This window comes from Egretta garzetta, unplaced genomic scaffold (assembly GCF_000687185.1).
Source record: "Egretta garzetta isolate BGI_Z169 unplaced genomic scaffold, ASM68718v1 scaffold439, whole genome shotgun sequence".
Lineage (NCBI taxonomy): Eukaryota > Metazoa > Chordata > Aves > Pelecaniformes > Ardeidae > Egretta > Egretta garzetta.
Genome location: NW_009260803.1, coordinates 2100561 through 2117871, shown reverse-complemented (window position 1 = coordinate 2117871; position 17311 = coordinate 2100561). Strand labels below are relative to the sequence as shown.

At 37.2% G+C, this 17311-nt stretch overlaps 1 protein-coding gene across 1 annotated transcript in view; it reads left to right on the top strand.

Moving 5' to 3' along the window:
• ERBIN (erbb2 interacting protein) overlaps positions 1 to 16217 on the top strand; it is a 124504-nt gene extending 108287 nt beyond the window's left edge. Inside the window, 6 exon segments of the mRNA XM_035902277.1 lie at positions 3238 to 3381; positions 4209 to 4340; positions 6183 to 6392; positions 7561 to 7653; positions 8385 to 8459; positions 11067 to 16217. Coding sequence (XP_035758170.1) covers positions 3238 to 3381; positions 4209 to 4340; positions 6183 to 6392; positions 7561 to 7653; positions 8385 to 8459; positions 11067 to 11174 — 762 coding nt within the window. The 3' untranslated portion in view covers positions 11175 to 16217.
• Positions 16218 to 17311: the final 1094 nt, after the last annotated feature.

The following is a 17311-nucleotide window of genomic DNA, read 5'->3' as shown; positions in this document are numbered from 1 at the left end:
TATTTAATCTGAAGTTTAGACCATACATTTATTTCACATATAGTTTTTAATAAATAGGAATAAAAATCAAGGGGTTTAATGGCATCTGCATGTTTAGATTTCTGAAAGTGTCTTCCCTGGTGCAGCAGTCTTAGGGAATCTCACTAGGAAATGTACAACCTTCATCACGCTCGTAGTGAGAAGCAAAATTAAGAGGAATACCGTTCACGCTCCAAATGCCTCAGTTTCTCTCTTCCCAGCTAAAAATAGCTAGAGGAAAAATACTGCCTAGATTTGTCACTAGGAATATCTTCTTGTGCTAAACTAAAACTTTCTTAAAACTCCATGTAATTTTAAGTATTATTTGTTTTGTACAGTTAGTACTTGTGGTTTCCTTCTAATTTAGTGTTGAGACACTGTGCCCAATGTAGAGAAGGAGAAAAATGGTGTTTTCAGTACTTCTCATGTTGTCCCTATGTCAGTCACACAATCATTTTTTGTACTTTGTAAGAAGCCTCTACCAAGAAAGGAGATTTTATAAAACCCATATAAACCCCTGAACCCTGCTCTCGGGCTATGTAATCACTTTGACGCTCACTAAACTGAGTTAGCTGAAATCTTAATTCCTGATTGACAAGTTCATGCCTCTGCAAATTTTAGGAAAGTTCTACCTCCTATTGCTGCAGATCTATCTTCGGTTGTAAAAACAAATCTGGATTTAGATTGTCACTATTTATTGACCATCTGTTTGGGTCTTTCTAAGAGAAGACTGAATCTAGTGGATCTAGGGATCTTTATAGTAAGATTACAGAAGATAACTTTCTTGTCTCACCGTGCATTCCTTCTATTTTTATCTGTCTATTTGCCACTTGCAGAAAATGGAGAGATATAGGAGCCTCTGAGAGAAGCTTCATGTAAGGAGACTTAAGGAAGTTGCCTGTACAAGTGGGGGAAGAAGGCCACCTGGCTAATTATAGACTATTTTGAGAAGAGTTGTAAGAAGATGCTTTGAGGCACTAAAGGAGCTAAGGAAAACTGGCTTTGGCAGTTTCATCTGGGTGTTTGGCCTGAAACTTAGAGGATCAGTAAGCTCAGATTAAATGTTTAGTAAAGAAAGACTTGAATGCTGAGTACAGTCTTCTCCTCCCAAGAGGGGGAAAAGCCTCAGGAGATTTTTGTCTGGAAGCTTGAAAAATCTGTTGACTAGACAACAGGGTAGATGTAGAAGAGGAGCATGAAGAAAGCTCACTATGCCATTGAGTAAGAGGTTATCCAAGAGCCTCAGCTAAGAAAAGCCAAGTGTTGTCAGTAAATACTGTTTTCCAAGGGAGTTTCCAATGACTGTGCTACCAGAGCATCTGGGGAGTATGAATATGCAGAGGCATAAGACTTTGATTGTTAATTTTAGTTTGATTATTAATTTTATTATTAGTCTTAGTTTCACAAGATAAAGCTAATATGAAAGAACAACTGTCTGCCTGATGACTAGTGAGTATTTTCAAAATCAGATTAGTATATATAGTCAACACCAAAATATATTTATTCATAGAATCGTTTAGGTTAGAAAAGATTGAGTCCAACCATTAACACAGCGCTGCCAAGTCCACCACATCTGCCCATCTTTTGAATACCTCAAGGTGCGGCCTCACAAGTACAGGGGCACGATCACTTCCCTAGTCCTGCTGGCCACACTATTCCTGATACAAGCCAGGATGCCATTGGCCCTCTTGGTCACCTGGGCACACTGCTGGCTCATATTCAGTTGGCTGTTGACCAGCACCCCCAGGTCCCTTTCTGCCAAGAAGCTTTCCAGCCACTCTTCCCCAAGCCTGTAGTGTTGCTTAGGGTTGTTGTGACTCAAGTGCAGGACCTGGCACTTGGCCTTGTTGAATCTCATGGAGTTGGCCTCAGCCCATCAATCCAGCCTGTCCAGGTCCCTCTGTAGAGCCTTCATACCCTCAGGCATATCAACACTCCCACCCAACTTGGTGTCATCTGCAAAATTACTGAGGCTGCACTTGATCCCCTCATCTGGATCATTGGTAAAGATATTAAACAGAACTGGCCTCAGTACTGGGCCCTGGGGAATACCACTTGTCACTGGCTGCCAACTGGATTTAACTCTTTGGGCCCAGCCATGTAGCCACTTTTTACCCAGTGAAGTGTATGCCAGTCAGAGCCATGGGCAGCCAGGTTCTCTAGGAGAATGCTGTAGGAAATGGTGTTAACTCATGTAAGAGTTGTTGCAGTACCTTAGTCAAATGATATGTATTTTAACGTTTTTTTACTTGGAAAAATTAGAAACTTTATAAAAAAACCAAAAACTTTTAATTTGCTGGGTTTTGATGCTTTGTGGTATCTCTCTTACTATGATCATATTTTTTCCCGGGTCTTTGTGACTTTTTCATTATAGTTTTGTTTCATTTGTCAGGTGAAGGATTTTCCTTTTCTTCTTTCGTGCAGTCTTTATTTTGTTTTGTTCTTATAACTACAAAAGTCCATGGTGGCAAGACAGTAATGTCTACTGCTTTCTTTCTGTTACCCTTGCCAATATTGCAGAGGTCAGGTTTGCAAGGTAATGAAGTTCAAAACCAAACCACTGTCACTTCTGTCCTTGAGCTCATGTTTCCTGTTTGATTGCCTACAGTGGCACAGGTGGACACCAAGGTTTCTTTTGAGCCCCTCTTTTGTTAAATGAGGCTCATTCACATTCTTGAATGGAGTGTTATTGGAATGCATTGCGGATGTTGACGGCATTGCAATAGCAAGAAAATCCAGTCAAACAGTCAAATCTTGTGTCTCTGTGTAAATTTTTATTTGTACTGTACCAGTAATTGGGGGGGGGAGAGCGGGGGAAATGAGACAAAATAATAACTATAATTAACGGTTTTCCACAGGTGTTTATTTTAACTGCCAGCTTCTCTTCCTATAACATATTTGATATGTTGCAAATCTAATGAAAACCTAGAAATTTTGATAAGCTGTGCACCTTTGTTGTTTTTCTAGGCACATGAACACTTGAATTACTTTATTTACATGTAATTCTGCATGTTAACTGCTGTCTGCATGCTGATTTACAGTAAATAAAGGTAAAGAGAGGTCACAATTGTGGTTTATACATCACAGTGGTACTGTTCTTGCATGGTTTTTATCTTGCATGACAATGGAATATGTTTGTATTAGTCTATGTATAACATGTCTTGTGGTTTATGCATGCTGCACTAATCTCTGTGTTAAATCTGTCCCCTCTTTATTCAGAGCATGCTGTCTAGGTCCTTTAATTCCAATTATGCTGCAGTTAGCAGCTTTCACTATGGCAGCTCTAGGGATCTGCATGGCAGCCAGGGTAGTGTTGCCTTGAGTGTTGCAGACGGAAGAGGTTCTGGTGTGCACATTGTTCGAGTGAGTACCTACAGGAGGCTATTGCAATATATAGAGGGGGAAAGAATAAACCGAGAGGTGTCCTTAAATTGACAGAGTTATCCTTTTACATATAGAGAATGCTTTCAATAAAAAGAATGTCATTCATATGGTGAAATTATTTTATATACATTAAATCAAATACTTTGCCTTCACTTCACATGTCTTAAACTTATTGCAAGGCTTTTCAATTTAATGTCATGAAGTTGAGGTTTCTAATTGGCTTTTATGGATGGTTAAACCTATGTAAACCTGTCTGGTTTTGTTGTATGTATGTGAACAAGAGATTACCATTCTGAATTTAACCTAGGTTGATAAAGGTTTGAACAAAATCTTACTGTGCTTTCTCCTCTCCTAAACAAATTCTGATCATGTAAAGTGTACTGTAAGATACTTAAGGCATTCAAGAAAATTAATATTTTAGCTTGTAAGAAAATGTGAGAAAATTACTCTAACTCTGAGCACCCTGAGTGATGTTATGGTATCCATAGTGAGCAGGATAAAGTCAACAGAAGACTTCTTTTAACCATATGAGTCCCTGAATAGGCAGTCCTTAGCATTTGTTGACTTGCCTTATTAGTTTATTGGTGATCAACGACACCTCTGCAGTTGCTGGTATTGTAAATATCCACCAATATTTTATGGGTGTCTTGGCTAGTAAGATTTTCTACATAAACAATGTACTAATTAATCAAAAAGGATAAAGAAAGATAAAGCCCTTAAAATGTTTTATTCTGGGATTCTTACGAGAATTTTTTAGTTTGAATTCTGTGAAGATAGCCATGTTTACTGCTGCATTCTGTTTAAAGCATCCCCAGGCTTCTACTCCCGGAGACCAGTGCCAGGATGAAGCATTCATTTCAGGACAGCAGAGTTACTCATCTGCCACACTTAGTCTCAAAGATGTTCCTCCAGATAGCATGAAGAAAATAGCTGTGCAGGTAATTATCTACATAACCCCGTGGATAAGATACATTATTATTATGGTTATTGTTATTATTTGTAAAGATGTATTTTTTTATTAGTAGTAGAAACATATGTTGGGATAGCAGTTGGAACTGGGATTTCTTTAAAATGCAATACCCAGGTATCGAAAGTGGCATAAATGAAATAGCATCCTCTTCTTGGAAGACAAAATAGTTAACTATATGAAGGGGGATAGTTCTTGGATTTCTGCAACAGGGGCTTTGAAAGAAGAAATTTGCAGCAAAAGATGTAATTGGAAGTGGAAATTGGAACATGGCAGATGATTTTAGGAAAGCAATCTGAAGCTGATTAATCCTTTTAAAGAACAACTTGAAATTGTGATGAAATTGTGATGATGAACTGGAACATGTAGGAGACATTCTGTATTCATCTCTATAGACCATCTATACAGGCAGGACTTAGTACAATGAAACTAAATGGATGATTGTGTATTACAGCAGTTGCCACAATTGATTTTCTTTTTATAACTTCAGTGATTTTAGTTGCATTTCTACAGACATTTGATATTGGGAATTTGCATAGCTGTTGATTCATGTTGCCTATGTAAACTCTACCTCTGGCAGTGCAACAAAAAATAGTTTTCCTGTCACGCTTCAGGTTTTCAGAAAAGGCAGTAGACAATCATCTAAACTGAATACATCTGATCTATAAATAAGCTAAAAAATGTACATATACACACATTACCATTTCTCAGAATCACTTTGACATAAAATACTCAACAGAATAGATTCTGATATGTTTCCATTCACATAGCATGGTTAAAGGTTGAAATTTGTACACTTTAGTTACTTATAATATTTTTAGTAATGTTAATAAAATTTTAATGATAGTATATTTTTAATCTTTTACTGAAATAGTACATTATGTATAATATATCATAGTATATTATTAATATTTTTAATAATAGTATTTTAATGTCCTTGTATATTACAAGTAATGGGATAATGGTGGCAGGCAGAAAAAAACCTGTAACTCAAGACTGTAGCACTTCTGGAATGTGGGAATTGTACAGACAGATCAAGTGACTACTTAGGCTAGGTAAGAGCGCGAGAAGGGAAAAGGCTGCCCATCTCAACGCAGAGCTGAACAGTAACCCTGCAGCTTCAGTAAGAAACATTGTCAACTCCAGCATCATTCCTAGCGAAATGGCTTGAATGCACTGTTTGCCTTGACAGTGGTGTACCTTATTGCTGTTGGTCATCATTATGCCTATCAAATCAGTGACAGATGTGTTAACAAAAGAATAATATTTGTTGAAAATATCATTACAGTATGATATTAAAATCTTGAGCTTGTTTGTGAATTGGCTCAGAAGGTTTTCTTGCAAAGTGGACACCAAAGGATGCTCAGAGAGCATATAGTTTTGGTCTGCTAGCTGTATGGGATTTTTGGTTTGTGTATGACCTACTGAGAATTGTTACAAAATCTCTGAATTTTATGCAATAAAAGTGCAAACTATAATGATATCAACCAAGTGTCAATACTGTCAGTTGCACTACTAGAAAATAATGATTGGGATAACTCAGTGAAACAAGTGCTGAAAGCAAAGACTGTCCAGTCTGTTTTAGTAAATTAGCACTCAAAGTAAGTTTTGGTTTTCAGATTTGTTCTCAGGAGGTCAGAACTGATGACTATAAAGAAAATTGCATGTAATTGTACATGATCCAGAAGAGTAGTTTTAGTAATGTTCCTAAAATTAAAAGCAGTCAAGTATGAGAAATATTGAAAAAATAAAGGAGGAGTTGAGGATTGCTGCCTATAAAATGTATGACACAGAGTATTTGTGGTTTTTTCAGATTCCTTTGACAAATGGACAGATGTGCCAGCCTCAGAGACCTCAGGCAAACTACAGCCAAGTCCATCATCTCCCTCCTCAATCATCAGTAGCAAGACATCCGTCTAGAGAGCAATTAATTGATTATCTGATGTTGAAAGTTGCCCACCAACCTCCCTATACCCAGTCCCAGTGTTCTCCCAGACAAAGCCATGAGTTCGCAAAGCAAGAAGTAAGAATAAAATCTTACTTGATAGTATGACATCTGTCTGTTAGTGGCAATGAATTGTTAGATTTTTTTCGTTTATTACCATTTGTCTGTAGGTGGTGACAAAAACCATACAGGAATTTATCTCCAGCAGAAGTCAGCATTATATCAGTGCAATTCTACTACTGAAGTCACACATTTCTTCTAGTTTTGAGCTTTGAGATAAATGTGGTAGATTTTTAACAGAATGTACCAGAAACTTAAGTTTGCATCTTTTTACTGAGCTAGAAATTGCATTTCTCAATTACATTTATTTATCACCAACTCATCATTCATCTAGTAACAGAAGAAGTAAAAAATAGCAGTACAACTTAGAGTACTTTGCATCTATTCATTCCTATCCAGAATGGTTCAAAAACCTGCAAATGTAGAAATGTGCATCCATAAACAAAAGCCAGGATAAAAAAAGTGTGAGCATCTGATGCATGCCTGATAATTATCAGTTCTATGTATGGTAGACAGATGTGGGTAAGAAATTTTTACACAATTTAATGGCTTTTTCATTGTGGCAACCTTTTTTCTGCTCTTGGACACAGGATGTTTCCCCTGTATTGTTTTGGGTCTTCTTTGAGAAGAAGTCTGCTTCTTTGAGAAAATACTGAGAACTGTGTTTTCTTTCTGTGCTAGAATAAGAATGTCCACTTCGTGTGTAAAATACATTTTCTAGTCAACTATTCTGGCAAGAGAAACGGGAGACAGTGTTGGCTACGTAGAACTTAGACTGAAAGTAGGAATGAGGTTTGATTTTTAAAATTCAGCTAGAAGTAGAAGAGAAATAGGAGGAACAGGTTCTCTCATAGGAACATGGTTTTTGCTGGGGGCATTAAATTAATTTACATATTATCTAAATATCTCTGAATTTAAAGCCAACATGAACTATGATTATAATAATAGTGATATTGGAGTAAAACTTAGATACAGCGATACACAATGCTGTTGTGCTGGAATCTTGTTCTGAATTAATATTATGAGATATAATACTCTCTTGAACTGTGATAAATGCTTTTTTGAGGGTTTTTTTTTTCTTTTTAAAGCTTTTGTTCACCTGAGTTGCTTAGTAATAATTTCATTACAGTGGCTTTCAATGCAGATTTTTCAGCCGTTTAATCTAACTTTGGTTGTACCTACTTAGATTCGAGTGAGAATTGACAAGGATCCAGAACTTGGATTTAGTATATCGGGAGGAGTTGGTGGTAGAGGGAATCCATTCAGACCCGAAGATGACGTGAGTATTTTACATTAATGCATCTTAAAATCATTCTGGTTAATAATGTTTCTAGTGTTTAGGAAAGTGAGGTGGGGGTGGCGAAGTATACATATTCCACAAACCACTGAACTCCAGGACTGGAGGGGAGAAAACTGGGGACAACGGGGTATGGAAAATGAAGGTGTTAGGTGACCACAGCGGTCACTTCACAACACAGACAATTATTCTAGCTGAATGGTTCTTGCGCAGTTCCAGATATCAGTCAACAGATTTGAGATAGTGAATTATGGAGTTTACAGTTAGGAAGCCCCTTAAAAGAGAACATGATTTAGCCTATAGCCTTATTTGTGGTGGTTGATAATTCATCTTGACATAAACATCTGCCAGATTAAACAAAGGCAGATCAAAATTTGCCCTGCAGTGCTCCTTTAAAGGCACTTTAACATCAGTAAAGGAGGGCAGTCACAGAAGCCAGCAGACCTGTAGAATAACATTGCACACAAGGCCAGGTTGGATGGGGCTCTGAGCAACCTGATCTAGTTGGCGGTGTCCCTGCTGACTGCAGGGGGGTTGGACTCGATGACCTCTAGTGGTCCCTTCCAACCCAAAACATTCTATGATTCTATGATTCTATGATTCTTTTCTACTTGTGACGGAAAATTGAATAATGTTTTGAATTATATCTGTTTCATGCTACCCTACTATTCATGAAATAAGTTGTCAAAAATCTTTTTCACCTGTTTTTCAAGGGTATCTTTGTAACTAGAGTGCAGCCTGAAGGACCAGCATCTAAGTTGTTGCAGCCCGGGGATAAAATAATTCAGGTACTGTGGTCATCTAATTAACTAGCCCGTGTAATATACCAGTTAATTTTTAGTCTGCACCTTTTTTTAAGAGCAGAATTTTAAATTTTTAGATAGATAGCCAGTATCTTTTCCAGAAGCATTCTTGTATTGTGGGATGATGCTTTTAATTTTCTTCCACCTACCATTAGGATAGGTGATAGAGGCCGAAGCATTAACGTTGGATCATTTTTTCAGACTCTGAATGTTTTTCATGCATTTAAAGACAAAAAACAAGGCTTAATGTCATTCAAGATGGAACTTAAGCATCTCATTAGTCATTCAATTAGTCATTCAATTATTTCACTTGTGGCCATTCACATGCAATGTTCTGAACAACATGTTGTCTGAACACCAGCAGCTGCCCCTCACAACCCCTCTCCCCAGCTCCACCTTGCTGTTACATCCCCTTCCACCCTGCAGTTCCTGCCAGTCTTTGCTGCCACTCCCCCAGCTGAGAGGCTAGACATAGGCAAGTGCTGGTAGAAGCTGGCTGATAACTAGCTGGTCACAGCACGTACCTCCTGGCTGCCCCATCTGCTGCAGGTGAGCCAAGTTAGGTCACTTCAGGAGCCATGGCTTCTGAGCTGCAGCTATGCAGTTCTTTTCTGTAGGAAGTTGGTACCTTTCAGGGCTCATCTGTAAAGTTGCAGAACTTGTTAAAATTATTAATTATTCACCACATTACTGGTTTGAGAATATTGATAGAGTTGACTCTTGCTGCATTGCAGTTTTCTACAAAACCAAAAAAAACCAACCAACAAATAACCCACTATTATCTCAATTATACCACAACATTGTGTGAAGTTTTCTAAAACAAATCCAAACTGAAAACACAGCCTGATCCTTTGAATGAAAGATAAAGCCAAAAAGCACACAAGAAAACTAAACTGAGGTCAAGTTGTTTCAACTAAGATGGCTTGGTTTTGAACATGGTAAATAATTCTGTACTTGTTCTTCCTCATTAGGGAGAGAAAGGTCCTAGTTCTCTTACTGATGTAGATGACTTTAAGGAATGGGGGTAACCCTCCAACACACCATACAGGGATAAGCAGCATGTTAAACCTTTGAAAATACTGGTAGTGTATTTATTACTTATTTATGAAGTGGAACATGTGTGAAAGGTGACGTGTTTTAATGGTTTATTCCTGTCTTTATGGAATTTCATTTGTCTGCGTGCCATTTTTAACCAAGTTTCCTTTTGTCATGTTGGCACTGCTGGGTTTTTGCTTTTTGTTTAATGAGGAATTCATAGTTTGAAAAAGAGCTGAAGGAGAAGTTGCATTTGCATGCTAAGACAATTACAGGCTGTTTCATTTCTTACAATTAAGAATATTTTTTTGTGTAACAGCATGTTCTTTATACCCATGATAATCCCACTGATGATGTAATGACAATCCCACTCTGTCTTGTTGCTGCTTAACTAACTTCTGCATTTTTTGGCTGTATATCATCTCTACCAAAACGACTTTGCTATGCTTGATTTTGCAATGTTCTCTGTAAAACAGGCATTAGGTATGCATATTATAATGTGTGTCCAATACATATGTCTAATAAAAATATTCTGCATGACCAGTGACTAGATAATTGCATGTAAGTCTTAAGATACTGTTGCATATAAGGTTGGGGCTAGGGCATTCTGTACAGATGATGATCTGGAAGGGTTATTGCCACTTCTGCTCTCTGAACAGTCTGTACGTAAATCTTTCTGTGCAACCCCAGACAGATTTAAAAACCACTGCCTTTACAACAAAGGATTCGGCTTGTAGCAACAGCAAGTGTTCAGTGCTGGGATAAGGAACTGCAACTCCAAAATGGGACAGCTAAGGCATGGAGCGCATGACCAGTTCTCTCTGTTGCCACATAAAGGGCAGTAGCTCAGGGAGAAAGGTGGGATGCACAGCTGGAAGCAGTAACAGTTTAAACTGGATGAATCAATCATTCTGCAAGATTTTACCACTCAGACCAAACATGAATTTGCAGTAGTACACCCTAAGAAGATGAACCATAGCCGTGTTTTCCCTGTCTTTTGTAGGCCACTTGGGCCTGCCTGTGTTTGCCAAGCCAAACCTATCCCAAGAATGACAGTGTTGTTTGGAGTCATAGGAAAATTCAAGCTCAGGGTGACATCAGGAGATTGCCATTGCCCATCCCAGTGCCATTGATGGTCTTTGTTAAAGGCTTCAATAGTCCTAATTTATCACAAATGCCATTTCAAATATTCTGATATTGAAACTGGGATGTATAATTTGTACTGCATTTGCTTGTTTTGATGTGGCTGTGTTGAGGCTGATGAATTAGATGTCTGATGGTAATGGTTTAAAGTTCAGTTTTCTCTTTTGGTTATTTGTAGTCCCTTTGGGGCAAAATTCTTCCAAGGCTAATATAGTAGTTTAATTTCTTGTAGCATATCGGTACATGTTCAGCTCAGATCAACAATGTAATCTGCAAATCTGCAGTGTTTTATTGTCTGTATTCATACAGAAATTGGTTATTTTAAACCGTAAAGCTAACTAACATGAAATGAGACATGTTTCACTAACATGGCATATGAGACTGTAATTTTCAATTTTAAATATTTCTTTTTAGGCTAATGGATACAGCTTCATCAATATTGATCATGGGCAAGCAGTATCCTTGCTAAAGACTTTTCAGAATGCAGTGGAACTCATCATTGTGCGAGAAGTTTCTTCATAAATACTGTGGATTGGGGAGAAAAGCCAGCAGGATTCATTGAAGACTTACGGGGAAACTGAATATTTTGCCTATTTTTATACATGAAAGGAACTTGAAAAGAATTATGGTCAAAATTTGTACAGGAAATACTGAACTTGTGGTTAAAGGGGGAAAAACCACTGTATAGAACATACAGGAAATCATTTTGGAAATGCATATGGTGGATAAACTTGTTTTTAAGCATTATAGCAATCTAAGGATCACTCCTCCAAGAACAAACCTGTGTTGCTTTTTTGTACACATGGTAGGCTTATTTTTGGAATAATTCATGCACATTACTAAACTTTGTGCAAGGCTTTGCAAAGCCTCAGTTGTAGCCGATGGACAGATGGCAGGGCTGTCTGTCCTGTAGCTGTTTATTGCCTTTATTCACCAGATAATAACATGTTATGCTGAAACCACTTCTGTAGATGTGGACAGGAGATACGACATGTTGGCTTTGCTATGTGCACATTGTATAGATGAATGGGTAGATGGAGGGTGGTGCTGGTTGGGCAGAATAAAGGTCAGGTGAAACAACTATCTGCTATCTAAATCTGGAATCAGGAAAGAAGAAAAACTGTTTAGTTCTGGCATGTACGTCTACCAATAGGAAATGCAATAAAAGCTTACGGTGTTTTTTAGGAAGACTGTAACTACAAATTTGTGATATTCTACAGGATTTGTTCGTAATGTAGTCATTGAATATTCATTTGCCACATGTGATTCATGTTTAGTTGGGTTTTCTTGCATACATAATTTTTTCAGCTGTACTGTGGAAATGTGCCGAGAGGTTTTTCTCTGCCATGGAAATCCCCAATTTTGTGCAAATGGTGATACTTTTATCTTTATAAGAAGTACTCCGTTTTAACCTTACAGATGTTAAAAATGAAACTGAAATGGCCAGTTTTTAAGGTTGTTGCCTGTAATATATATTTAAACACACAAAAAAGTAAATGATGCAGGAAGGGTTATGAAAAAGTCTCGATTTTGTTTGGCCTTTGCATTGCCTTGTTAATCAAAAAGGAAACCATACGCATGGAGCTAGGTAACCAAAGCAAGTTTGTGAAACTTTAACAGTGATGGAGAACTGCTGGGGTGAGAAGGAGAGAAAAGGGAGGGTGTGATTACAACCCACCAGTTTGTAATGATGTTTCTTAAAGGGCTGTTCCTACAGGTAACATTAAATGTGAACTAGACACTTCAGAGTCATTAAAGGGTTTCTAACTATATTAATGTAATAGTGATTTACCACAGGCTGCCTTTGTTCCTTATTACTGTATAAAATATTCAATTATGCTTCTATTAATTTTGTTTACCAGAAACATTAACTTTATTTTTCTCTTTCTCCTTTGTAATTGAATAGAGACTGCATAATCTGCAGTGATAATTAATACACGGTTGTTATGGACCAGGGAAAAGTGCCATAGAAGACCAATAACTGTTTTTAATCGGGGCTAATGATTAGCCTGTCACTGGAGCAATATTCAGTTATTGCTGTTCATTTTTAATTACATATAAGTTGGTAGCTTGAGACAGGTATAAGTTGCTTTTTTCAACCCATGTGTACAAAAGTAAACGCTTTTAATAAAGCTAGCAAAAGCACCAGCCTCCTTTAGTTTGGGGACAATGGGCTGGAACAGAGGGGATTATACGTAGCTAGTGGTAATAACCAAGCAGTACTTTTTAAATAAGTGAATTCCAATATTATTGCACTTCTTTCAAAGATGTTAACTATTGCTTATTGTACTGTGTATAGTTCTAATAATTTTAATTGATACCCTTTAACACTTTGTATATTTTTCTTTTTAGTTGATTTTCAGTAATATTTACATAGAAATGATTTTTTTTGATATATTAGCAGAAATGTGCTGTATTTTGATAAAATTCATTTATTTTCTGTGTGCTGTTAATCTTCAAAGAAAAGAATGAAAAACATAGCTATATAATGGCAGGCTTCAGTGTTCCCCTTCTAAGATGTGTTTTGTTGTGTAGTTTCTATTTTTTTATTGAAAATGCAAAATGTTCACATCACATGTTCATGACTTTTAATCATGTTATTTTTACCACACACTGCCTTTTAAAGGGAATGCGTACAGACAGGTCCTAAATTACCTTGGTCTTCTGCATAATCTTTGGGAAGGGAAAAGTCTAAAAAGCAGAACTGATTCTTTACTGATCTTGGACTGACTTTGTATACATTTTGCAGTACATTAAATATATCACTGAGGAATTATACTGTATTGTATTTTGCTTTAATGGTAACAGAAGTTTTAAATGTTGTTGTGTCACTTCATTTTCAGATTTATGTATCACAGGAAAATTCTACCAAAAATTGTTTGGCTATGGTAGAACTATAGAAGTAGAAATTTATAGCGAGAAGTTTAGTACTTCTTGTGGAAATACTTGGCCAAAGCTTGTCTTCAGTACATTAGCAAATTAACCACCTAATAAAACATGGATTATGCTGATTTTACTCAGTAAATGGAGTTTTCAGTGGATTGAAATGTGTGTGTTCCTCCAGTGTCTGTGTGTAAAGGTAAACACGTGTCAAACTAGATGATTTTGCAGAGAGTGGGAGAAAGAGGTCTCCTGAACAAGTCCAGCCAGGATTCAGCAGTTTTTTTCAGCACTTTTCATTTTGAATGCATCTTTAACTACATTTTGAGTAGAATAAAATCCATCAGCAGCCTAAGTTACTCAGCATGGCAGTGAGTTGATGCAAACTCTGTTAATTCTTTCTATTCTTAATAGTTCATTAAAGAATCAGTTCATCTGATGTAATGAAAAGATGAAGTCTCCCACATATTTATTATGTAAATATTTTTTAGTTTCTTTTTTGGAATGGCGTTAAAAAATGTGTATATACTTGAAAGCATTCTATGAACACAAACATAGCAATAAACAACACACAGAATCAAACCTTTATGATTATTTTGGTTTTGTTTAGAAATATTCCCTTGTCAACAGTTACAAAATGTTTGTATTGATCAGCATTTATTCAACATTCCAAATTTTTGTATATAATTAGACTGTTTCTGAGGTAACACATGGAGAGTAGATAATAAACTAATGCTCTTTAAAGCTGTGTGTAATTGACTTATTTAAGTTCTAGGAAATTCTCCATAACACCATTTTAATCTTCTATAGTTTCTGTAGAACTTCATACTCTTACAAATACACATCAGTAAAGTCTTACTTGTGTTTCTGGCTCTGTGCATCTCAGTGCCCTGGGGTCTGCTCTAGGTGATTTCATTGCAAGGCTGGGTTATTCAGAATAAAGAAATACTTTTGTGAATAACCCAGTCTTGCAGTGAAATCAGCTAGGGCAGCAGTGGCTTCTCTCCTGAAGAGATGAGTGGTCTTTACCTGATGCAAACTAAGTAGTTCCAGGAGCAGGGCAGGGTGATTAAATCAAGGAGCAGACGTGAAATTAAGAGCAACTTGAGAGTGCTCTGGTGAGATGTACAAGGGTTATGTGGTGAAGAAAGCGAAGAGCTAGGCACAGAATTTCACAAGAGGTAAATGCCCTTGCCTGGTACCTGGGAGCAGCAGGTACCCTCAGGTTTTTCTCAGAGGGTTCCCAGCTCTGGTGGTTCTTCTGCTTTCTAAAAGCCTAATTTCAAGAACAGCATCACCCCTCCTTGCAGTCCAGCCCCTCTTTTTCTGTCACACTCCCCAATTTCCAGCTCTCTGCCATCTTGTGTGTGCTTTTCCTGGTATTGTCTGCAAGAACATGACTTGTATTTCCATACTGTGCTTTGAAATACTGCTTTGCATTAGGGGTAAGAATTAAGTGTAGAAAAAGAAGCAACTATTTGGTGTAAAGGAAGAGAGAACCTGAAATAAGAAGTACAACCTACATATTTTAGGCTACGTCAGAAATAGCCTGCACAGGATTTTGTGCATTTCAAAAGTAGGTTGCAATTATTGCAGTTGAGGCAAAAATCTATTAAGTAGCTATGGATAAATGTTACGGAGCTGTGGAAGATGCAGTCAAGCATCATGCAACATGTAGCTTGCAATGGCTGAGTGAGGACATTCTCAGCCACTCGCATTTACTGAATACCCAAGTAAAATTTTGAGAGAGATAACAAGAAGGTGCGAGAGAGCAAGTGTGATGTGACTGGCCTGGCAGGGTTCCCAAGATGGCTGAGAACAGTTCCCCATGGAAGGTCACACTGCTGAAATGACATGGCTTTTCTGCATTGCCTGGACTTTTGAGCATCTGGAATTACATTTCTGCTTACAGAAGTCTGCAACATCTATTTTTGCAGCTGCGTAACACAAAGGGGAGTATGGCTCTGCACTGCGTATGGTTCACGAGGCACGGCTGGACGCTGCAAGTTGCTGAACTGCTTGTGTTTCAATATTGTCCAAATCAAGGAAAGAACTGTGATGGAATATTCACTCCTCTTTGCCAGTCATGTGAAAATACCAATTTGGAGAAACTTCTCAAGGACCATCTCTATTAAGAAACTGGTAAAGAGAAACGTGGCAGATGAACCAGATGCTCTACAGAGAAATTCTCATTCAATTGCTAATGTTGACAATTTGTGAAGGAAACTTTGGAGAAAAATGAACCAACAAAAAGGGGGAAAAGCTTTCTATTGAATTATAAGTATGCACTGGCAAAATACATGATTTGAAAGCATTTTGCCAAGGCTCCTAACATCATAACATTTTAGCATATTTGATTGATTTTTGTCTGCAACAACTTCCACTCACAATAGAATAATCAACAACTGGGTTTGAATATGGAGAAGGTATTTTTGCTGAGAATATTTCTGCCAGAAGTGCTCCAGCTAAAAGCCATGGCTCCCCTACTGTGAGAAAGTGAGGTTTGCTAATAAATACAGAAATAGATTTTAACAGCTGGTTAGCTGACATAGTACTAAGTCCTGGAAAAAAAAAATATGAAATAATCATGCAAAATCATCTAATTTGCGAACTGTAATGAGAAATTACTAATGAGGTTGGAGTTGATGCATGCAAGGGTTAGAAACCATGCTGAAAAGCCTCCAGACAGATAAAACCTCCAATTATTTTTCTGCTGCATTTTAATTTAAAAAGATATGAAAATACACTTGGTGATTTGAGTAATGGGTCTGACTCTGCAGTAAGTGGCATGTGGTGGTTTTTTAATTGTAGATTGTAATTAATCTATTATAACATTAATCACAATATGCTTATATTTCAACACACCTTAAGATACCAAAACATCTTAAGATACCAAAAAGAATTTTCAGCATTAATACTGAACTCAGTTCATTTTGTAATAACGTCTGTTTTATACCACTTTCAAATAAAAGTTATAAATAAAATGTTAATGTTTATTTGCACTGAGTTATGCTCCAGTATGTTTACAGACTTCACAACTATAAAGGTTCTAATCCTTTTCTTGCCAGTATTCTGTATTCTTGCCTGTATTCTGATGCAGTGAAGGAGGCTGGGTGCTTAGAACTACTGGCAAGTGGCAACTGTGCCCAGACCTCCTCATCTTCTCATGCAGCATGACACACATGATTAGATTTTTAAGTGTGCAAGTTACCATTATTCATATTTTTTGTCCTGTGTCTCAGATAAGAGGAATATGGTTGATTCATATGAGGAAAGCTGACACTCTTCTTCCAACTTAAGACAAAAGAAACATTTTTTGAAACTCAGAATGCAAGAGCAATTTGAATTTAAGCAACCACTTAAGCTATGACAATACCTGGATTATCATCTTTCAAAACAATATCCCCAAACTGAAAACTCACTAGTGTTGTGATTTTTTCAGTTCCAGGTGATATTAGCCAGCTGAAGATGATACTCTGTGAAGCACCATTTACCAAACCAATACATATGATGACGGTAATTCAACTATTGCACAAAAAAAAGGAAATTTCATATCTAATGAGTAGACTGGAACTATGTTTGTACCCTGGAGTCAGGCACTAAAATAGAAAAGCCCATTTCTGCAGTTTCTCCACTATATGTGAAATTATTTGGCTTTAGAGTAATGAAACTTTCATGTCCTAAATGTATTTAAACTTCTTTCCCTGCTCCTTCAAATTCTGGCTGGAAGGTGGAGGAAGTTGTTCCCAATGAATTCCAGAATTTTCTGTCCAATGCCT